The following is a 21,716-nucleotide window of genomic DNA, read 5'->3' as shown; positions in this document are numbered from 1 at the left end:
TCTCCTTTAGACTTCCACGTAAGGTACTTCAAGAACTTGCATTAAGGATTTACAGACGTTTTAAGTTACTTTTTTTTATCATTTTAGATGAGAATCAGGAGAATAAACTCCAGGTAAAGAGCAGCAGAAATTTCCATTTGACCAGGTGAGTACAACCATAGTGGAAAAGAAAAGCTTTAAACTATTTAGTTGAAGTTGAAGCTCAGAAAATAGACCCCTCTACTTAAATTTTAGAATTTATTATTTGAATATGTAATGGAAGCCATTCTGCTCCCATTATATGAACTCCATTGAATTAACTTTTTTATGTATTTATATATTTATTATTAATGTGTTTATAGATTTTAGACTTATTTATTCAAACATGTAATCGAAGTCATTCGGCCAATTTAAGAATTACAACATTTTTGACGTACAAAGAGACCGTAACTACTCCAAAATATTGGGTTGCCCAAAAAGTAATTGCGGATTTTTCATATATTTGGCGTTGACAAATTTTTTCACAGCTTGTGACTCTGTAATTGCATTTTTTCTTCTGTCAGTTATCAGCTGTTACTTTTAGCTTGCTTTAGAAAAAAAGTGTAAAAAAGTATATTTGATTAAAGTTCATTCTAAGTTTTATTAAAAAGGCATTTACTTTCTTTTAAAAAATCGGCAATTACTTTTTGGGCAACCCAATATCTTTATATAAATGAGAATATAGCCATTTTATTTGCTACACAAATGAGAATATAGCCATTTTATTTATTTGAGGTTAATAACCAGAGATGATTTGAATTTTGATTCTTTTCTTTCCCTTCACTGTAGCCTCAAGCGTTATCAGGTATTCACCAGTGAATACAGCTAAAAATGATTGTCCTCGTATTAAAGTAAGATTTTTTATATGAATGTCATGCTGTGATAAAGAAATCAGAATTTTTTTTTTTTGAATTTTGAGTAAATTTTGGAATTATGCATGGGCCAAGTATGTACTTACATTAATGGGACAACTGTGATTTAAATTGGTAAACGGTGCTATGTATTGATATAGCCGGCCTAGTAAATTATTACTTTTTCGATTTTTTAGAAAATTACAAGCATTCCAGGTATTATTAAGAATTTTCATGGGGGTCTTGGATCCTATGACACTCATTGTTATTCGTAGATTAAACGATTTCAGGGGTAATTTGAAAAGTCGAATTACAACAGATATTGCGGAAATATTTTGGGAATTTGGGCCCAGCTCACACAAATCGAATTTCACAAAATCTTGGTCAAAGGTTTGACATTCAATTGATTTTAACATAAATGTACAACAAATCTAAAAATATACAAAAAATTGAAACAAACATTACAATTACGTTAATGAGAAGTTATTTTGTTCAAAAAAAAATTTACCTCTTTGCAGAAAATAAGTATTATTAAGTATTTAAAATTTTTATGAGGCATTCTAGCCACCATGTCGACTTGCTATTGGTTTATGTTGCGAGAAAGTCAAATAACTGGTCAATAAAAACAAATTGGGCATAAGTTTAAACTAAATATGGTGTAATGCATGACTTCACATCTAAACTTTTGTAATATTTATCAAAATAGCATCTCTCTTTTGAGATATGGCCTGGTGACCATTTAAAACATAGTACAATTCAAGTTCAATTCAATATTCGATATGTTTTATCCATTATTACCTATTATTCATTGGCGTAGCTAGGGGGGTGGGGGAGAGAGAATCTGTGGCCCACCATAATTTTTGTCAATACATATATAGCTTAGGTTAGGTTGAATGGTAGTGTGGTGAGTTCACTCAAAGGCCAGTTTGAAAAGAAAGAAGATGTGAGTCCTTGGATTGGAACCCAGAGGTTATACGCGAATGACAAAAAAAGAAACATGAGGAATGGAGAATTTAAGTGGTGATGAAAACCGCACATTCCCACGCAAGCGCGGGTGTACCATCAACAAATCTCAGAAGACCTCCCAGAGGTACGTCCTCAAGTTCACCCTCATCGCAGAAGAATCGGTTCTCCAGAATGGAGAGCTTGCGATATGAACATAGCAAGTGCTCCATAGTTTCCTCCTCATACACATCGAGGCAACTCCTGCAGAAGTCATAATGCGGTATTCCCATGCGCACCGCCATGCGGCCTATGGCAGTATCGGGTTATGACCCCTATTAAGGTACTCGTCGATCTCTTATCGAACGCCAAGAACACACTCCGGTCGATGACAGGCCAGAGTGCCCTAGCGGTTCAGCAGCCATCCGCCGAGTCCCATCTCGTCACCGACTCCGCTCTGGTTATCTCCTCTATTGTGTTCAGTAGCTCGACAAATGGCACCTAAGTAAGACCGGTAACTGGTTTGCCAGGCTCAGATGAACCCACCATATTGTCCACATAAATCGTGAGTTTTGGGGGCGGCAAATTCCTTACCAGAATTTCCCTTGTGGCTACTGTAATTGCACAGATTTCTGCCTCCAGCTTCTGCATCTGTTCCCTGAACTTCTCCCAATTGGTTCTCAGGTTTTTACATGGTATCTCCTCCTATTCTATAGTGATCCGAAAAGGAACGCTGGGTGGAGAGGTTGCAGCCCAAGACTTTCAACGAGTCACTGTTCATCATAATCCTATCCTGTTCCCTGATCCGATTGAAGATAAAATGTAGTCAAAAAGTGACTCACCTCTCTCGTTGGTATCCTTGCTTCCCATAGATTGTGGTGTAACCTCCTAGTACAAGGCCTTGCCCTTCTACTCGCACCAATTGAGCAGAGGTGGTCTCTCCCCAAAGCTCTCAGCAGCTCATCCGTGACTGCCTCTGAATGGTTTACGTTAATCTGCACTAACTTCAGGCAGTCCCTGCTCCCTAGCTCCCTGGGTGGCGTTGTCGTCATCGGTGGGTGCGACCATTCTCCCCTGGTTTTAGCCGAACTTGATCTCTCCCAGCGAGGACTTCAGGAGTGACAAGAGTTCTGAAGCAACCCTGATACAGATATTCTTATCATCACCTTTATCCCCCGCTCGTCCACTTACAATTGTCCAGTTCTCCGCTGGCTTCGTCCCCCATAACAGGACTGGGAATCCACACTCGCAACGTCATCCAGTGGGGGATCTGATCAATGAGGACCAGCCTTTCTTTATGCCAGGCCAAAAGGGTAAAAATCACCGATGCAGGTCGAAAGAAAATCCAAAGCTTATTATCGCACCCGGTGACCTTTGATCAAAAACCATATTGCAGTGGATAGTCGGCCTTCAGGATTGCTCCGGTATAAGATAGTCACTTGTAGTTCAGGCGCTGATGACAAACTGGTATCAGGCAGGTTCCATGAAAGGCCTCGGCTTAACAGTTATACCCTTATCTGGGCCTGGTGTCTTGCGCGCGGTGCTTCCATCTGCGGTGTCGGTTTTGTCTCTAACTTGTGTGACAGTTCTCGTTGCAGATGTAGCGTTGGTGTCTGTTCCAGTATCGTGCGATGTAGCAGAGTGCCGGATACGTGCCACGATAGTATTGTTAATCATAGACTCGTACTTCCTGACGTGGAACTTATGTTTGCGCACTAGAATCTTCTCACGGTTTGTCGGTGTAGATCGCTCTATACCTTCCTTCTACCCTAGATACCTTAACTAGCGTTTGGAGCCTTATTCCCGTTTCTGCTCGTCCATCTTCTGTACTTTCCGCTTGTCCCCTTGTAAGGTACCCGACTCTCCACCAGGATTTGAGGTTCCACAGTGAAATTTTTAAGACTATAATCCTCAGTGAAATTGAAAACCCGGCGAAGTTCTGCGGTGTTGAATGCTTTGGAATGGTCGCGTAGGATAAGAAAACAAACCTTGTTGTCATCGATCTCACTCCGAATTGACTCGGATACTTCTATTAGGGTGCTGGCACAACTATGACCAGCGCGGAAGCACGACTGCCCGTATTAGATTTAGGAACGGTAATAGTTCTAACATGTTTCTATGATGTTGTTAAAAATATTGATACAGAAATAAAAATGTATCCGTATGAACCTTGGATCAAAACGTCAGTTCCGATTGCATTCGATTAAACCTATGCAAAACCTCATTATGAGTAATGCATGTGCTCGCCATGAGCGCCATGGAAAGAGGAATCAACTTTAACAGTTGGTATATTAACGAAGGCTTTCGTTAAGTTCGTTTACGTCACCATTATAATTCCCTGATGTCCTTGACCTTCCGACACCTATATCGTGAATCACCTTCCATCTCCTCTTCGAGTCTAGTACATAACTAAAACGCGTATAATAATATGCAGTCTTAGCGGTATTTCCTCCCATAGTTCTGGGGTTTTTACCTCTTCCTTATCGTATATGCTCTGTCTCTTTTACCAATGGATGTTTTAATGATGGAACTACTTAACCATGGCTTACTAGATGAAGTCTGTTGCTTACTCCTAATAGGAACTGTTGCATTATACGTATAATATTAGGAAATTCTCCAAAAGAAATTCAATCTGCTGATCTACAGAAATTGGAACATGTGCACTCCGTTCCAATGAACTTTCCTCCAAATTCCTGTAGTCACGAAAAGAAAAGGTCTTATCAACCGCACGCAAATTAAAGTCATAAGGCAGAAATATTAAAGGCCAAAACAAAGTGAGCTTTGAGCATCGCGTAGCAAAAATACAACTCTGCACACAACCACTCCCATTTCCTGACACTAACTTGGAACCTTCTCTGAAGATCGTCCGAAGACGGGAGTTTTAAAAACTGCAACTTATATCTCAGATCGAACAGGACCAGCTCTATCTTTCCTGGGTTCTTATTCTATCCATTTCTCGTAGCCCATTTTTTCAACGACATTTCATTGTCGCTGATGGTCGACAGAAATTTGCCTGTCATCAGTAGTACGACGTCGGCCGCAGATGCGATCATTTATACGCCATCCCTGTTGAGATACAACAGAATTTTGTTTATCACTAGTTTCCGGAGGATCGGCGAGAAACCCCTTCCCTGAAGCCATCTTCTTCTGAAGCCATCCGCCTTCTTAACACACTATCCTTGAAGTCCGCGTTGATAATCCTGCCACGTAGCATGCCACGTGGCAATTGACTATCGGCTCTATTCCAACGTTGTTAAATATCCTTTAAATATTTAGGAAGGCCGCTTCTTAGTCTTCCCCTATCGCCTAAGAGCATAAAAAATGATTTATGAAACCAATTTACCCATTAATAAGCCATTTTTTTACATATAGAAAAAGTAGCCCCACATTATTATTTGGTAAACAGAAGACAACATTTAAGAAAAAATTAAATCAAACATAAAATTGGCATCGAAAAGTGGTTAGTCATTTGGCTAAATATACAGAGATAAACGAGGACATACGTTTCATATATCACATCTAATATCCGGATATTGTTTGTATTCCAAGTGTCTTCTTTCCATTCAATGTGGCTTCAATCCTTACCATATACTCGCCGGTAAGCAAGGAAACAACAGATTCTCCTTGATTCAACGAAAGATTTTTTACATACGTGTCATGCTATTTTAAAGAAAAATTAGACGAAATTTAAATAAGGAGATTTACGATTCATGTTTATTATCAAAATTCTTTACCATATAACAACTAGATGACAACTAAGAGAATGCAAACAAAAATCTGTCATATTAAAACCATCAAACCTAGCCGGCTGTTAACAGTTCTTCGCGTGAGACCACCTTTTTAAATCCGCCTTGGTTGTGTGTTTACATTTAACACAACATTTGGCAACCCTACATCTTCAAATCATAACGGTATTCCTTCGAGAACAAAAAGCAATGTAAGGCAGTATGCACCTCTGGCTAAGGTTTAGTTCAGGACAGTATATTGAAATTTTTGTGATCTGGATTTAACTAAATCCAAAAACAAATCCTCTCCGTTTACACTGTTTTTGGGGATTTAAGTGACATACACTAGCCTACATGCATATATAGGAATGTGCATAACACACATCCATACACAATTCTTGAAAAAGCAGTTGCATATTTTGGTACTTATATCGATTAATCGGCCATGAAATTGGGTTTATTTGAGATTTAAAAATAAATCCTGCCAAAAAAATTTCTTTTTTTTTACCATCCAAAAAAAATTCTTTTTTTTGATGGTAAAAAAACAAAAAACACAGGATTTAGGATTTTTGAAAAAGCAGTTGCATATTTTGGTACTTTTATCGATTAAACGGCCATGAAATTGGGTTTATTTGAGATTTAAAAATAAATCCTGCAAAAATAGAATTTATTTTTTTATGTAAAACCTGCAAAAAAACACAACATTTAGCACTTAAATCTCGAAAATGTCATAAATCCGGATTTAATAGCCAATATAAACGTACTTTTAAATACCTAGGCTTCCAAAATAATCGTATGTGGGATATGTCATATAAATTAAATGCAGAATAGAATTGGCTAGAGATGCCTTTTTGAAAAATACTAAAAAAATACTAAGCCTTACATCGAAACTTGGCGAAACGATCAAAGGTGGTCTCATTTGTACAACAACCACAAATCATATGGTGCAATCTGCCATCTTGCCATCAAGCTGATCGACGTTTTTCCAACACACACAAAGGCAGATAATATGCAAGAAAGAAGATGACAACAAGGAGAATGCAAAGAAAAATCTGACATCTTAATACCGTCAAACCTGGCCGGCTGTTAACAGCTGTTTGCGTGAGACCACCAAGAAGAACATATTATCCAATGTTACGTATGGTCTGTACTACCCCTACGGGAAATGTGTAGTCAATTGCCCCAAATATACCGGTCCTTAAGCCTAGTCCTGACTTTGACTTTTCGCCCAAACAAATGAACACATTCCGTGGAAGTGGTACTAAGTTCTATAAGCGAAATATCAGCGATATGTCGCTGCGCCAATAAACTTAATTGCAAAACGCATTATAATGAAGTAAGAATGCGTTAAGTTCGGCCGGGCCGAACTTTGGATACCCACCACCTCGGATATTTATGTACACCTCCTTCGTCATAATCCGGTGAAAAATTAATAATTTATGCCCCATAGCATCTATACATTGAGTGGTCTAATAAATGCAAATCATTGTTCAATTTTGTAGAAAAATATATTGCAGAAACTCACTGTCCTTAATCCGAGAGATCGGTCTATATGCCAGCTATATCCCATCCTGGACAAAATCAATATATTCCCCATCCTTCGGTGGTGGGTATAAAGAATGATAATGAAGAAAATGCAAACACATTCCCTGGAAGTGGTTCGAAGTTCTATAAGCGAAATATCAGCGACGTGTCGCTGCGCCAACACAAATTTCGCTTCAATTAATTGCAAAGGTTATTAATGGCTCACGAAATGGGCCGCAATCAAATCTGCATTTGGCGAAGAATAGAGTCTTTCGGATTTAATAGGCATTGTTGGTGCGAATGAAGTCAGTACTAGGCTTTAACTGAAGAATTATTTACCTGTCACAGCACATATCCCACAGGGAATGAAAAGTTCCAATTATCATAATGTTGTCTTCATTAAAAGTACTTGCAAAGTCCCAAGATCTGTCCTGCGGTGTTAGAATGGTGGCATTTCGGCTCCTCGAGCGACAAACCCTTATAAAAGTGATAGGTTTTTACATATAAGGAGACGAGAACTGGTACCGCATCATCAGAGGAAAAATCCCGCGACAGGTTTAGGACCTTTACCATTTCCCGTAAGAACTGTACTCGGCAGAAACATGGACAATAAAAGCAATAGACGAAAAAAGAGGACTTTGAATAATCCATGGACTGATCGAGTGCTTAGACGTTTGAATAGCGAGCGTCAAATAAGCAATAACGTAAAAGTAAGAAAGACATCTTAATCTTCATCGACATCATCGATGAAAAAAACGGGTCATCAGGACGTGAGAAGGCTGTTAAATGCAGCCAAAAACAGACAATCCTCCATGACGGAACAAAATTATGTCGATGTTACTGTAATTGTCTAGTTTAATATTTGAAGAATGTTTAATTGAAGTGAAATTTATACTGGCGCAGCGATATGTCGCTGCTATTTTGCTCATAGAACTCAGTAACACTTCTACGGAATGCGTTCACATTTTCTTCGTCACTATGTTTTATAATGCTAAACTAAATTCATAGGTGTGGATTTTTAGCAGAATTTATAATGTCGAGTTCCCGAGATTCGGCACGGCCGGACTTTAGGTAATTGTGTTACTTGTTTCTTTTTCTTCTTATTTACTTACATTATAGGGACAGGTGTGGTTCATGTTGGTGTACGGGGCGACGTATTGATAGAGGCGGCCAAAAACTCGATTCGTTTTTCGTTTTTTCATGAAAGCACAACCATCCCAGCTATTATTAAGAACAATCACGGGAACTTTATCCGTTACCAGTCCAACAATAATTCGAATATTAACCTTGGTAATGGGTGCCTTAACCATATGTAATGCTATAGACAGTGCTGGAGGTTTTCTTTCGGCTCCCAAGTCACACAAATCGATTGTCATAACTTCAGGATCAAAGGTTTTGCACTCAAGTTTTTTAATCCTAAATTGGCCGCAAGAAACCTAAAAATAATTGTTACAATGTAAAGGATAGAACAGAATCATAAATTATAACAAACCTTTTCTATGAGAAGGACAATCAGTAGATTTAGGAACACTTTTTGCTGCATTTTGGATAATCTTTTCAATTGAAGATTTCGTAAAGAACTGTACTTAGAAAATGCCGCAGCACTCTTTTTTAAATAGCTTCATAACAATCAGTTTTTTCAACTTAAATAGACTAAAAATTAAGGTAATAACGATTTTCTGGCAATTTTTTCTAAGTGGTATCGTTTCAATTGGAATGAGTATGCTTATCATAGATTTAAATTTATGCGCATTCATCCACCTCTGTTCCTTAATGGAATGTTCATGGTTAAATTTGCATCACATAATTCCACCCTGCTGTCACCAGGCAGCAATATGTATACAACACTTAATTCTAGTTTTTAACCAATTTCACATTAAAATAATAATTTCATGTTTAAAAAGCATTATTAATATAAAACAAATATTTAATTTTTATACCCTCCACCATAGGATGGGAATATACTAATTTCGTCATTCTGTTTGTAACACCTCGAAATAAGCGTCTAAGACCCCATAAAGTATATATATTCTTGATCGTCATATCATTTTAAGTCGATCTAGCCATGTCCGTGCATCCGTTCGTTTGTCAAATATGTGCAAACATGGGCCAAATTGGTCCATGTTTGCATATAGCTGCCATATAAACTGATCTTGGGTCTTGACTTCTTGAGCCTTTCGTCGGATTTGACTGAAATTTTGCACGTGGTGTTCTGGTATAAATTCCAACAACTATGTTATGTATGGTTCAAATCGGTTCATAACCTGATATAGCTGCTATATAAACCGATCAGGGGTCTTAAATTCTTCAGCTTTTACAGGGTGCAATTCTTATCCGATTTGGCTGCAATTTTGCACGTGGTGTTTTTTTGTATCACTTCCAACAACTGCGCTAAGTATCACCCAAGTCGGTTCATAAATTGGTATAGCTGCCATATAAACCGATCTTGGATCCTGACTTCTTGGGCCGCTGGAGGGCGCAGTTCTCATCCGATTAGGCTGAAATTTTGAATAAGGTGTTTTGTTATGACTTTCAATAACTGTGCCAAGTATGGCGCAAATCGGTACATAATCTGATATAGCTGCCATATAAACCGATCTGGGATCTTGACTTCTTGAGCCTCTAGTGGGCGCAATTCTCATCTGATTTGGCAGAAATTTTGTACGACGACTTCTCCCATGACCTTCAACATACGTGTCTAATATGGTATGAATCGATCAATAGCTTGATACATCTCCCATATAATCCTATCTCCCGATTTTGCTTCTTGAGCCCCTGCAAGGCGCAATTCTTATCCGAATGAACTGATATGTAACACAATGACTTCTACAATGTTCAGCATTCAATTCATGTATGGTCTGAATCAGGTGATAACTTGTTATTGCTCACATCCTTCCCTGCCGAACGAGGGTGCCACCTCCAATAGTCTGAACTATAAAAATTCGGGAAATACCGGCTCTTAGACAAAAATATATTTTAGAGTTAAGCGCAGTATGCATCTCTTGCTAAATTTTTCGTACCATAAGAAATGCATTGACGTGTCCTAAGCCCCGTTAACACTGTTCATTAAATCTGTATTAAGGTTCTCGTCAGCTGATTTTATAAAGGGAAAACAGACGATCGAGCCATTAAATCCGGATTTAAAGAGCAATGAAAACAGGGTTCTAAACGAAATTTTCGTTACCGGTATCGTTACCGAAAATTTCGCTACCGGTATCGTTACCGAAAATTTCGCTTGCGGGTACGCAGCTCAAATGAAATTTTCTTTGCGTAACAGGGTGACATAATAGGCAATCTTATATACCCTCCACTATGGATCGCAATTGTCAAGTTCTTTGCTCGGTATCTCTTTAAAGGCAAACAAAAGATAATGGATAAAGATCGCTATTCTCTAGGAGCTATGAGAGGTTATAAACCTTATTGGGGCCATACTTGGCTTGGATATTAAAGACAATAGTGGATCCCACTGTGCAAAATTTCAACCAAATCGAATGTGAATTGCGCTCTAGAGGGACTAAAAAAGTCAAATGGGAAGATCGGTTTGCATGGGAGCTATACTAGGCTATGGACCGATTCAGACCATATTTGACACGTATATTAGAAGGCATACAAGAAGTCACTGTACAAAATTTCAGCTAAATTGGATAAGAATTACACCCTCTAGACGCTCAAGAAATAAAATCGGGATCATACTTAGCACAGTTTTTGGAAGTCATAAAAAAACAAAGCGTGCAAAATTTCAGCCAAATCGGATAGAAATTGCGCCCTCTAGAGGCTCAAGAAATCATAAGTTTATATGATATTGAATCTTGACTTCTTGAGCCACTAGAGGGCGCAATTCTTATCCGATATGGCTGAAATTTCGCATGACGAGTTTTGTTAGATCTTTAATAAATTTTGTACAACGGATTCTCCCATGACCTTCAACATACGTGTCCAATATGATCTGAATCGGTATATAACCTGATACAGCTCCCATATAAACCGATCTCTCTATTTTACTTCTTGAGCCCCTTAAGGGCGCAATTCTTACTCGAATTGGCTGAAACTTTATGACTTCTACTATGATCTCCAACATTCAAATCAATTGTGATCCGAATCGGATCATAACTTGATATAGCTCCAATATTATAGCAATTCTTTTCTTTTATCCTTTGTTTGCCAAAAAAGAGATATCGGGAAAAGAACTCGACAAATGCGATCTATGATGGAGAGTATATAAGATTCGTCCCGGCTGAACTTAGCACACTTTTACTTGTTTAAAGCTGCCATTAGACGATCAGACATGTCATATGTAATTTCAAAAATAGCAACTCTGATTGCTATTCTTTGTATATAATCCAGAACTTCTGATCTCATAAAATCTGATTTTAGTTATATATTCCCGCTATATAGACCGATCTCCAGATTTAAAGTCTTGAGGCGATAAATTGGTAATTTTTCATCCGATTTCGATGAAGTTGGGCACAGTAAGTTCAGGTGGACCCATGCACTTTTCTGTGAAGTGTGGTTCAGATCGAACTATATTTGGATATAGCTGCCCTATAGACCGACCACCCGATCTCCTGATATAGGGTATTGAGGCCATAAAAGATCCATTTACTACCCGAATGTGGTCAAATTTACTACTTGAATGTGGTCCAGATTAGACCATATTTGGATAGGGTAATTAGCTTATAAAAGGAGCATTTTTCATCCTACTTCGAGTACATTGTCTGTCAACTAGATTTTATAGCGTTCGGTTGTGTGTGTGCCAAGATATATTCATTTAACGGTAGTGGCAGTTGCCCAACAACAAAATATTATGTGCACTATCTGTCAAAATCAGTTATTGATGCAACTCTGATTTTGAGTATGTTACTAATATGTGCCATTTTTCGTTTCTTGTGTGTTATATGGTTCTTAACTATAATACACATACACTCAACCAGAACTCGTCGACAGATAGTGCACTTCGGGAGAAAAGATTGTATTCAGCTGTGAACGGTACACTACCTGGTAATTATGTCTATGTATGTGTGCTCTTTAGTTAAAGAACCAGAACTTTATAGTTAAAGAACTTAAGTCTGATTTTGACAGGTAGTGCACTCGATTTGTTGTTGTTGGTCAACTGCTCCTACCCGTTAAATTTGTCTTGGCTGCAACTATGGGAGATAGTCATGATAAAATGTCAGTAAACCTCATATCGCCCGCCTCTGGTGGGGTGATGTAACAGCTTATGAGTGATGTCGTCGATTTGCACTCACGCAAAACCTTTTCCTTTACCATCATTCACAAGCGTAATGGTTTTTAGATCTGGAATCCATATTACAGCGGTTCTACAGTCATCTTCAAACAATTTTTTTCACAAAATCTTTCGTGCATATTTTTTACTGAATCTCACAATGTCTACCTACCTTTTATTCGAAAACTATGTCCAACGAGCTATGTACACTCATAAGACTGATGTTGAAGAATTTTGAGTCTTCAAAATGGATCAGTATATACTCGATGTATAAATAGGGGAAGGATGGAAGACTAGTCTTCCCCTATCGTCGAAGCGCATAAAAAATGATTGATGAAACCAATTTACTTATAAATATGCCATTTATTTACATATAGAAAAAGGGGGTTACCACATTATTATTTGGTAAACAGAAGACAACATTTAAGAAAAAATTAAATCAAACATATAAAATTGACATCGAAATTATTATAAGTAGTTAGTCATTTGGCTAAACGCATTGACTAACGAGGACATACGTTTCATATATCACATCTAATATCCGGATATTGTTTGTATGACAATTGTCTTCTTTCCATTCAATGTGGCTTCAATGCTTACCATAGATTCACCGATAAGGAAGGAAGCAACAGAGTCTCCTTGATACAAAGTTAGATTTTTTACATGCACATCATGCTATTTTAACGAAAAATTAGACGAAATTATAATGAGTTATAAGGAGATTTACGATCGATTCATGTTTTTTAGAAAAATTCTTTACCATAAGTTTTTATGTGAATATGTATAAAAAACATGTGTTGCACCTTGAAAGATTGATGCAAGATTTTATGAAGTGTATGCACAGTCACGGTTAAAATATTAGGGTCGCCTTTTCTCACTTTACATTATATCAATGTCTATCCTATTTGTGTCTGACACCATTCGATTTTTGTTTTAAATTATTTGGTTAAGTGTTTACATTCAAATACATAGCATTTGGTAACCCTATGACTTCAAATCATAACGGTATTCCTTCGAGAACAAAATAGCGTTGTAAGGGCAGGATGCACCTCTGTCGAAAGTTTCGTTAAGGACAGTAGGCAAGGAAAATATGTACATTGAAATTATTATGATCTAAATCCAAAAACAAATACTGTCCGTTTTCAGTGTGTTTTTGGGGATTTAAGTGACATACACCAGCGTACATGCATATCACACATCCATACACAATTCTTGAAAGCAGTTGCATATTTTGGTACTTTTATCGATAATTCAGCCATCAAATTGGGTTTATTTGGGATTTAAAAATAAATCGTGCAAAAGTAGGATTTATTTTTGTTTGGTAAAAATTTGCAAAAAACACAGGATTTAGCATTTAAATCTTGAAAAGGCCATAAATCTAAACGTACTTTTAAATACCTAGGATTCCAAAATAATAATATGTGGGATATGTCATAGTAAATTAAATGCCGAATAGAATTGGCTAGAGACGCCTTTTTGAAATATAAGAAAATACTAAAAAGCCTTGATATAAGCCTTACAACGAAACATGGCGAAACAATTAAAGGTGGTTTCATTTGTACAACAACCACAAATCATATGATGCGATCCGCCATCAATCTGATCGACGTCTTGCCAACACACGCAAAGAAATTTGTGTGCGTGTGTGTACATGAGCAGATAATATGCAAGAAAGAAGATGACAACAAACAGAATGCAAACAAAAATCTGACATCTTAATACCATCAAACCTGGCCGGCTGTCAACAACTGTTTGCGTGATACCACCTTTTTAAATACGCCTTGACAACGAAAGAACATTTCATCCAATGTTACGTGGTCTTAACATTCGGCCGGGCCGAACTTTGGATACCCATCACCTCGGGTATATATGTAAACCACCTTTCATCAAAATTCGGTGAAAATTGCATACCTTATGTCCCATAGCAGTTATATCGAAATATGTTCCGATAAGTTGCAGAAAAATGTCGAAGAGCCTAACACAAAGCAGTGTTCCAAATTTCGGCGAAATCGGACAATAAGTGCGCCTTTTATGGGCCCAAAACCCTAAATCGAGAGATTGGTCTATATGGCAGCTTTATTTAAATTTGGACCGATCTGGGCCAAATTGAAGAAGGACGTCGAAGAGACTAATTAGACTTACTGTCTCAAATTTCAGCGACATCGGAAAATAAATGCGCCCTTTATGCCCCCAAAACCTAAAACCGAGAGATCGGTCTATATGGCAGCTATATCCAAATCTTTACCGATCTGTGCCATATTGCAGAAATATGTCAAGAGACTTAACATAACTCATTGTCCCAAATTTCGGCGACATCGGACATTAACTGCACCTTTTATGGGGCCAAAACCTTAAATCGAGAAAACGGTCTGTATGGCAGCTATATCCAAATCAGGACCGATCTAGGTCAAATTGACGGAGGTTATCGGAGGGCCTAACACAACTCACTGTCCCAAATTACAGCAAAATCGGATAATAAATGTGGCCCTAAGACCCTAAATTGGCGGATCGGTCTATATGGGGGCTATATCAAGATATAGTTCGATATAGCCCATCTTCGGACTTAACCTGCTTATGGTCAAAAAAAAAGAGTCTGTGCAAAATTTCAGCTCAATAGCTCTATTTTTAAAGACTGTAGCGTGATTTCAACAGACAGACGGACGGACATGTCTAGATCGTTTTAGATTTTTACGCTGATCAAGAATATATATACTCTATAGGGTCGGAAATTGATATTTCGATGTGTTGCAAACAGAATGGTGGGTATAAAAATGATGACGAAGAAAATGCGAACACATTCCATGGAAGTGGTACTAAGTTCTATGAGCGAAATATCAGCGAAATGTCGCTGCGCCTACACAAATTCCGCTTCAATTAAGTGCTCACGAAATGGGCAGCAATCAACTCTGCATTTGGCGAAGAATAGAGTCAGTCGGATTGCGCAATAATTTAATAGGCATTTTTGCTGCGAATCAAGTCAGTAAGTCAGCTTTAAGTGGAGAAAACGTTACCTATCACTGCACAAATCCTACTGGGAATGAAAAGTTTAAATTATCAAAATGTTGCCTTCATTAAAAATACTGCAGCCAAAAACAGACAATCCTCCATGGTCACTGTAATTGTCTAGTTTAATATTTGTAGAATAATTAATTGCTACACCCGAATACGGGTGGGCAATTAAAAAAGAAGAAATAATTGAAGCGAAATTTATACTGGCGCAGCGACATGTCGCTGCTATTTTGCTCATAGAACTCAGTACCACCTTTACTGAATGTGTTCGCATTTTCTTTGTCACTATGTTTTATAATGCGTTTTCTAAGTCAGTACTAGGTTTTAACTAAATTCATAGGTGTGGATTTTTAGCAGAATCTATAATGGTAAGTTCCAGATATTCCGCACGGCCGAACTTTACGTAATTTTATTACTTATTTCTTCTTCTAATTTACTTACATCGTAGGGACAGGTGTGGTTGATATTGGTGTACGGGGCAATGGTTTGATAGAGGCGGCCAAGAACTCGATTCGACTTTCGTTTTTTCATGAAAGCACAAGCATCCCAGCTATTATTAAGAACAATCACGGGAACTTTATCCGTTACTAGTCCAACAATTATTCGAAAATTAGCCTTGGTAATGGGCGTCTTAACCAAATGTAATGATACGGACAGTGCTGGATGTTTAATGTCGGCTCCCAAGTCACACAAATCGATTGTCACAACTTCAGGATCAAAGGTTTTGCACTCAACTTTTTTAATTCTAAATAGGCTGCAAGAAACCTAAAAATAATTGTTAGAATGTAAATGATAGAATAGAAACATAACTGATAACAAACCTTTTGTATGAGAAGGACAATCAGTAGATTTAGGAAGACTTTTTGTTGCATTTTGGTAACTCTTTTCAATTTCAATTTCGTAAAGAACTGTTCTTAGAAAATGCCGCAGCACGCTTTTTTAAATAGCTTCGTAACAATTAGTTTTTTAAACTTAAATAGACTAAACGTAATAACGATTTTCTGGCAATTTTGTCTAAGTGGTGTTGTTTCAATTTGACTTAGTACGCTTATCAGAGATTTAAAAATATGCACATTCATCCACCTCTGTTCCTTAATGGAATGTGCATGGGCAAATTTGCATTACCTACGTCTACCCTGCTGTCAACAGGCATCAATATGTATAAAACACTTTATTCTATTTCTTAACCAATTTTATACTAGAATTATAATTGCATGTTGAAAACAAATGCATTTTCCATAAGAAATGCATTGACAAATACTGAACGAAATTCTCGTTGCCGGTACCGTTACCGCAAATTTCGTATGCTGGTACGCAGCTCAAATGAAATTTTCTTTAAGTAACAGGGTGACATAATATGGCATTGGGGAATTTTTTCTAGCAACCACAAATAAAATTATATGTTTTAATAGCTTCATCCAACATGAAATAAAGTTATTTGCAAATAAATACGATCAATTACAGCGCATATGTACTTTATTACGCAAAAGGATTAAAATTCGGCCAAAATTATAAATCGATGTTTGTCGCCATCTTGTATTATACACAACTATTTTTCAGTGGCGCCATAAATGTCTTGGTTGCAATCGAAAATTTTGCAAGAGGTGCATACCCAGTTTAAGGGCAGTATGCCGAATTTTAGTGTCCTGCCCTCCAGTTTCTAAGCAGAAATCTGGATGGTTTGTTCTACGAAAAACAGTTCTGGGGTATGTGTGGTATACCAAATTAAGGACATTGATCTCCCTTTTAATTTGGTGAGTGCACTTTCTTGAACGAAGTCCATTTATGGCTTCCAGACTGGATTTAGTTTCCTGCCTAAAGTTTCGAAACAGAAAACTTTTACGTTTCCTCTATGAAAAACAGTTCTGGGTTAAGTGTGCTATGCCAAATTAAACGTATTGATCTCCCCTTTAATATAGTATGCGAATTTTTTTAACAAAGTCTGTTTACGTCCTCCATAATGGAAATAGTTTTTCACAGGTTAATATACTGGCGACAGTAACTAAAAACGCGATAATTTTCATACATGCCGAATTTTGTGAGTTAGTATCTGTATTACTGCCATCTTGCGAGTGCTTATTGGGAACTCCACGCAGATTTCCTATTGTTATCAATTAATCGTTATCGTTTGCGATAATCGATAAAACGGGAACAGAGATATTTAGAGCAACAACAACAACAGATCGATCAAACAACTTTTGATTTTTAAGTTTAAAGTTTCTTTATATTCTTTCTCTCTTATTTAAAACGGGAATAATTTGTAATTAAATTGAAATTTTATTATTGAATGGATTCCAATATAGCAACTAGTTTCCACGCTTATCACACACAATGTGATAAGATCACAGTTTGCATGGCTTGTCAGGAGAAAGCTTCATTGTGGGCTTGTTTATCATGTGCCTATGTCGGTTGTTCGCGCCAGAAGAAGGGCCACATAACTTATCATTACAAAAACACAAAACATAAGCTGACAATGGATTTGCAACATAGCCTAATTTGGGACTTTGAAAGAAAATGTTTTTTGGACAAAAACTGTAAGTACCAACATTGAATTTTCTATTTCTTTTTTTTTTGTTTTAGTCTTTATTTTGGACCCTATAAAATAGATACCAACTCCTTACATGCCGGGCATTGTTAAATCAAACTGTTTAAAAATTGTATTTGAAAATATATGTACATTTAGTCGATATACATAAGAAACAAGTTCAAAGTCCAAAAATAACGGTATTTTTAAACTCATGCTGTTCGTCGACATAGATGTTGTAGCCACATGTCTAGATGTGGAGGAGGCGATTCTCGTCTAGCTCCTATAGGTGAGCAAGCTCGTTCCGGTCCAAAGGACCGATCGCTTCGGGAACAGGGTGGCCATTGGTTATTTAAAGGCGTCAATAACTCGCCATGTCATATCATGCGTCATAGGCACAAAGAGTTTATGCAAGAGGCGGTGTCGACGGACCTCTCACAAAGACTCTTCGCTTGATACCGCGACTGCAATTGCAGCTACTCCCTATGAGGCATTCCATTATCTGCGACCTGCGAACGCGCCCGATAGCTTGCAGCTAAGGTTCTTATGATAACAATAAACACTTCCCAGACCGCAGTTTAAAATTCTAGCCTGTGTGGTGCTTATGTTACCCCGTGTCGAGACGACATTAATATTTTGGTTCGGTTGTAGTTGCCACAATTGCATTGTGGAGGTAGTGATTCCTGTTAAACTCCTAAAGATGAGTAAACTCGTTCCGGTTCATAGGGCCGATGCCGCGAAAATGTTGTTGTAGCCTCATGGGTTCCGGTCCAAGGGGCCGATCGTAGCTCTTATGGGTGAGTAAGCCTGTTCCGAACCATCGCCGCGGGAACATGATGGCCAGTGGTTTTTTAAGGCGTTATGACTCGCCTTGTCATATCGAGCATTAAGATATCCCCGATTGACTGCGACTGCAGTTGCCACTATTCCGTATGGAACATTTGACTATCCGCAACCTTTGGACTCGAGCGTTAGCTCGCAGCTAAGCTTTTCGTGACAACGAAAAACACCACAGAGATTTGAGCTCGAAATTGCACTTTGTGCGGAGTGTGCGAACGGAGAGTCTCAGTGAGAGGTTGGGCGGCACCGGCTCGGACAAATACTGAGTGCCTATGATGCCCGATATGACAAGGCGGGTTATTGGTGCCTTTAAATTACCAATGGCCAACCTGTTCCAAAGGTTGGCCAAACTGTTCCCGCTGGAACGAGCTTGCTCACCTACAAGACCATGACGAGGATCGGCACCTCCACGTGAAAATGTGGTTACAACAACAAAAAACATAAGCACTACACAGATGGAAGCTCAAAATTACAATCTATTCTCATGGTGTTCTAGTTCTCCTGTGCCGGGTTGTTGTTGTTGCAACATCCAGATCCAGGAACTACGACTAAGTCGGAGTGCGTCCAGAAGGATCTGGGTCGGAATCGGGTAGGTTTGGCTGGACAGTTACACAGTTCTATGTCCCACGTCACAAACTATAATTGTAGTCGGGGACAATCAGCGGTTTGGGGTGAAGAGTCTCAGTGAGAGGCCGGGAGACACCGGCTCTTGCTTGAAAACAGAGTGCCTATGATGCTTTATATGATGGCAAGTTATTGGCGCCCTTAAATGGCCAATGGCCATCTTGCCATTCCGCGGCGATCGATCCCATGAACCGGAACGAGCTTGCTTACCTATAGAAGCTGGACGAGGATCGATACCTCCACAAGCAAGTGCGGCTACGACAGCGACAACAACAGCTTAGTTCAATATTCACTTCGTATCCAAGGCACACTATCTTTATCCGTTACCAGATTTCCTTCTTTGTCTCTTCAAGAGAATGTGTCTGTACCATAGTAATCGGTTTGATGTTTTATTCTTTGATAGAATTTCTGAACTTTAATCTGATTCCTGAACATCTTGATTCGCACACACTAACGTCTTTACATTTCTGTCACCTTCCTGCCGTGATGACATTTCTCCTATCCCCTTTTCACCCAAAAGTTCTCCTCTCCTGGGTTTCTATATATGCCGCACTACTGGGTTAAGTAACATTTCGACACTTAAGCCGATGGAGGGTTGATAGGTTTCAGCCAAGCCACATTTAATGTTTTTTTTTGTTTTCTCACTACACTTGCAGATTGCCCAAAGACTGCCAGTAAAAAAACCCCTGCTGAGGTTGAAGAATGTAAATGTCCTGTTTGTCATTACCATCAGATACCGAAAATGACAAACACTCAGGAGGTAACCACTTGTATGTCATGCGAATTAAGAACCGATCTATGGTTATGCCTTCAATGCAATCACATAGGATGTGGACGTCATCAACGTGGCCATGCCCTTAATCATTACAATACCAGCCAACATGGTGAAGTAATGCATTTGCGAAGTTTCAGCATTTGGAATTATAATGAAGGAGAATTTGTTCATCGGCCTTACAATGGGCAAGCGGAATCAAAGCAAATGGTATCGCCTACTACGGTCAACACCAACGCCACCACCAACGCCAACGCCAATACCAACACCAACGCCAACACCAACGCCAACCCCAACGCCAACACCAACACCAAAGCCAACACCAACGCCAACGCCAATGCCAACATGAACACTAACTCCAATGACAATGATCTTGTTATGGAACAAATGCAAGACGGATTTGAAGAACGCATTGCCTATTTGGAACATGAGTGGAAAAACTTTGGCAAATTAAAGGAAACCAATCGTCAAATGATATCTGTGGAACAACGCCTAATAGCATTGAGTGAGGAGAAGAAATTGTTGGAAGGCAAATTACGGGAGCATGACACCAAGTAGGGATAAAGGAAAATTTAAACCTGCTAGTATTAACATAACTAAGCCACGTACTTTCTCTCTCTTCTTACAGATTAAATGAGCTGCTTAATCAATTCAAGGAAGCCAATCTAAATCCTCTACCTTCACCCTCAAAACTGGACAATCGATTTGAGTTTCCTTTATCACCCTCCACCTGCTGCAGCGTTACTGGCCGTTCCAGTGACAGCAAGCCCTTGATATCCTTCTCTGTTTCGGACAATCTAGAACAGACTCAATTGATAATATTATTTATTTTACTTTTATTTTTCTATCACTTTGTAAATCTCTTTGTTCAAGCCGTTGCGGGAAAGGCCTAAAATGGCACCTACTCGTATATAAAATGGATTTGTGATGTTTAATTTTTTTATGTATGAATTATAAGTTTTAGTTTCTAAAAATTGTCGTCCTTATTACCTTATCGTCCTTTTTGTAGCAACATTTAATGTCTATCTCTAAGATATTGTAAAGTGAATGCCAATAAATTAAAATTTCTTTACAATTTTCGTTAAGGTGTCTATCTGAAACCTTGTTTGGTATTGTACGGTTCGAAGAGGTCATTTCCTATTCTAACTGAGGAACATGTATCAGCAAGCGTTATCCTGAGAAGTCGTCTCAATTTTGCAGGGATTCCAAGCTCAGATATGACTTGAAATACTTGTGAACCTATAGGGCTGTTGAATGCAATGAAAAGGTGATAAGTGTCGAACTGACCTCCTATGGGTGGCCAACATAAACAATACCGACACGGTATAGCTGTGAACACCACACAGACTGGAACTGTGAGGTTCTGCAATCAGTAGCAATGCCTCAGATGAAGGAAAGATATCGGAAGAAAAGGAGAGACTTCTATTCCGCAGAAAGAAAAAGGAAATGGAAAGATGTGAGAGTGAGCGAATTGAGATGTACAGGAGTCAGAAATCCGGAAATTCTAACAAAGATTTAAACATCAAATCTATGGCTTTGGTGCAGACACATCCTCCTGCTGAGACAAAGAAGGAAATCTGGTAACTGACACAGATAACATGCTGAGGATATGGAAAGAACATTTTACCCAACTGTAAGTGTCCGATGTTGGCAGCGAAGAGGA

General features: G+C 38.4%; 2 protein-coding genes across 4 annotated transcripts; one reads left to right on the top strand and one right to left on the bottom strand.

The window, feature by feature from the left end:
• Positions 1-87: 87 nt before the first annotated feature.
• LOC106084709 (ubiquitin carboxyl-terminal hydrolase 44) lies at positions 88-21,132 on the top strand. 2 transcript variants are annotated; one of them, XM_013248590.2, is made up of 4 exons: positions 88-145; positions 17,597-17,827; positions 19,938-20,607; positions 20,682-21,132. In XM_013248590.2, exons 2-4 carry the CDS (start codon positions 17,647-17,649, stop codon positions 20,944-20,946), a joined length of 1,116 nt encoding a protein of 371 aa, XP_013104044.2. In that variant the 5' UTR covers positions 88-145; positions 17,597-17,646; the 3' UTR covers positions 20,947-21,132. The 2 variants fall into 2 exon arrangements, with proteins under 2 accessions (XP_013104044.2, XP_013104043.2); XM_013248589.2 differs by lacking the exon at positions 88-145 and having other exon boundaries at positions 17,157-17,827.
• Positions 693-16,568, bottom strand: LOC106084708 (uncharacterized). Of its 2 annotated transcripts, XM_013248587.2 has the most exons (5): positions 16,115-16,528; positions 15,735-16,058; positions 8,173-8,496; positions 977-1,300; positions 693-895 (listed from the first exon to the last, which is right to left on the bottom strand). In XM_013248587.2, exons 1-5 carry the CDS (start codon positions 16,163-16,165, stop codon positions 755-757), a joined length of 1,164 nt encoding a protein of 387 aa, XP_013104041.2. In that variant the 5' UTR covers positions 16,166-16,528; the 3' UTR covers positions 693-754. The 2 variants fall into 2 exon arrangements, with proteins under 2 accessions (XP_013104041.2, XP_013104042.2); XM_013248588.2 differs by lacking the exons at positions 693-895; positions 977-1,300 and adding an exon at positions 5,199-5,471 and having other exon boundaries at positions 16,115-16,568.
• Positions 21,133-21,716: the final 584 nt, after the last annotated feature.

This window comes from Stomoxys calcitrans, chromosome 2, assembly GCF_963082655.1.
Source record: "Stomoxys calcitrans chromosome 2, idStoCalc2.1, whole genome shotgun sequence".
Taxonomy (NCBI): domain Eukaryota; kingdom Metazoa; phylum Arthropoda; class Insecta; order Diptera; family Muscidae; genus Stomoxys; species Stomoxys calcitrans.
The sequence above is the reverse complement of the archived record's forward strand: the minus strand, read 5'-3'. Positions and strand labels throughout refer to the sequence as shown.

Coding starts and splice junctions, on each gene's coding strand:
- LOC106084708 (XM_013248587.2), bottom strand. CDS start 16,165: ATGCAACAAAAAGTCTTCCTAAATCTACTGATTGTCCTTCTCATACAA. Junction 8,497..15,734: donor ACCACACCTGTCCCTACGAT/GTAAGTAAATTA, acceptor AATTATTTTTAG/GTTTCTTGCGGCCAATTTAG. Junction 896..976: donor ATCACAGTTGTCCCATTAAT/GTAAGTACATAC, acceptor TCTTTATCACAG/CATGACATTCATATAAAAAA.
- LOC106084709 (XM_013248589.2), top strand. CDS start 17,581: ATGGATTCCAATATAGCAACTAGTTTCCACGCTTATCACACACAATGT. Junction 17,828..19,937: donor ATGTTTTTTGGACAAAAACT/GTAAGTACCAAC, acceptor CTACACTTGCAG/ATTGCCCAAAGACTGCCAGT. Junction 20,608..20,681: donor TTACGGGAGCATGACACCAA/GTAGGGATAAAG, acceptor CTCTTCTTACAG/ATTAAATGAGCTGCTTAATC.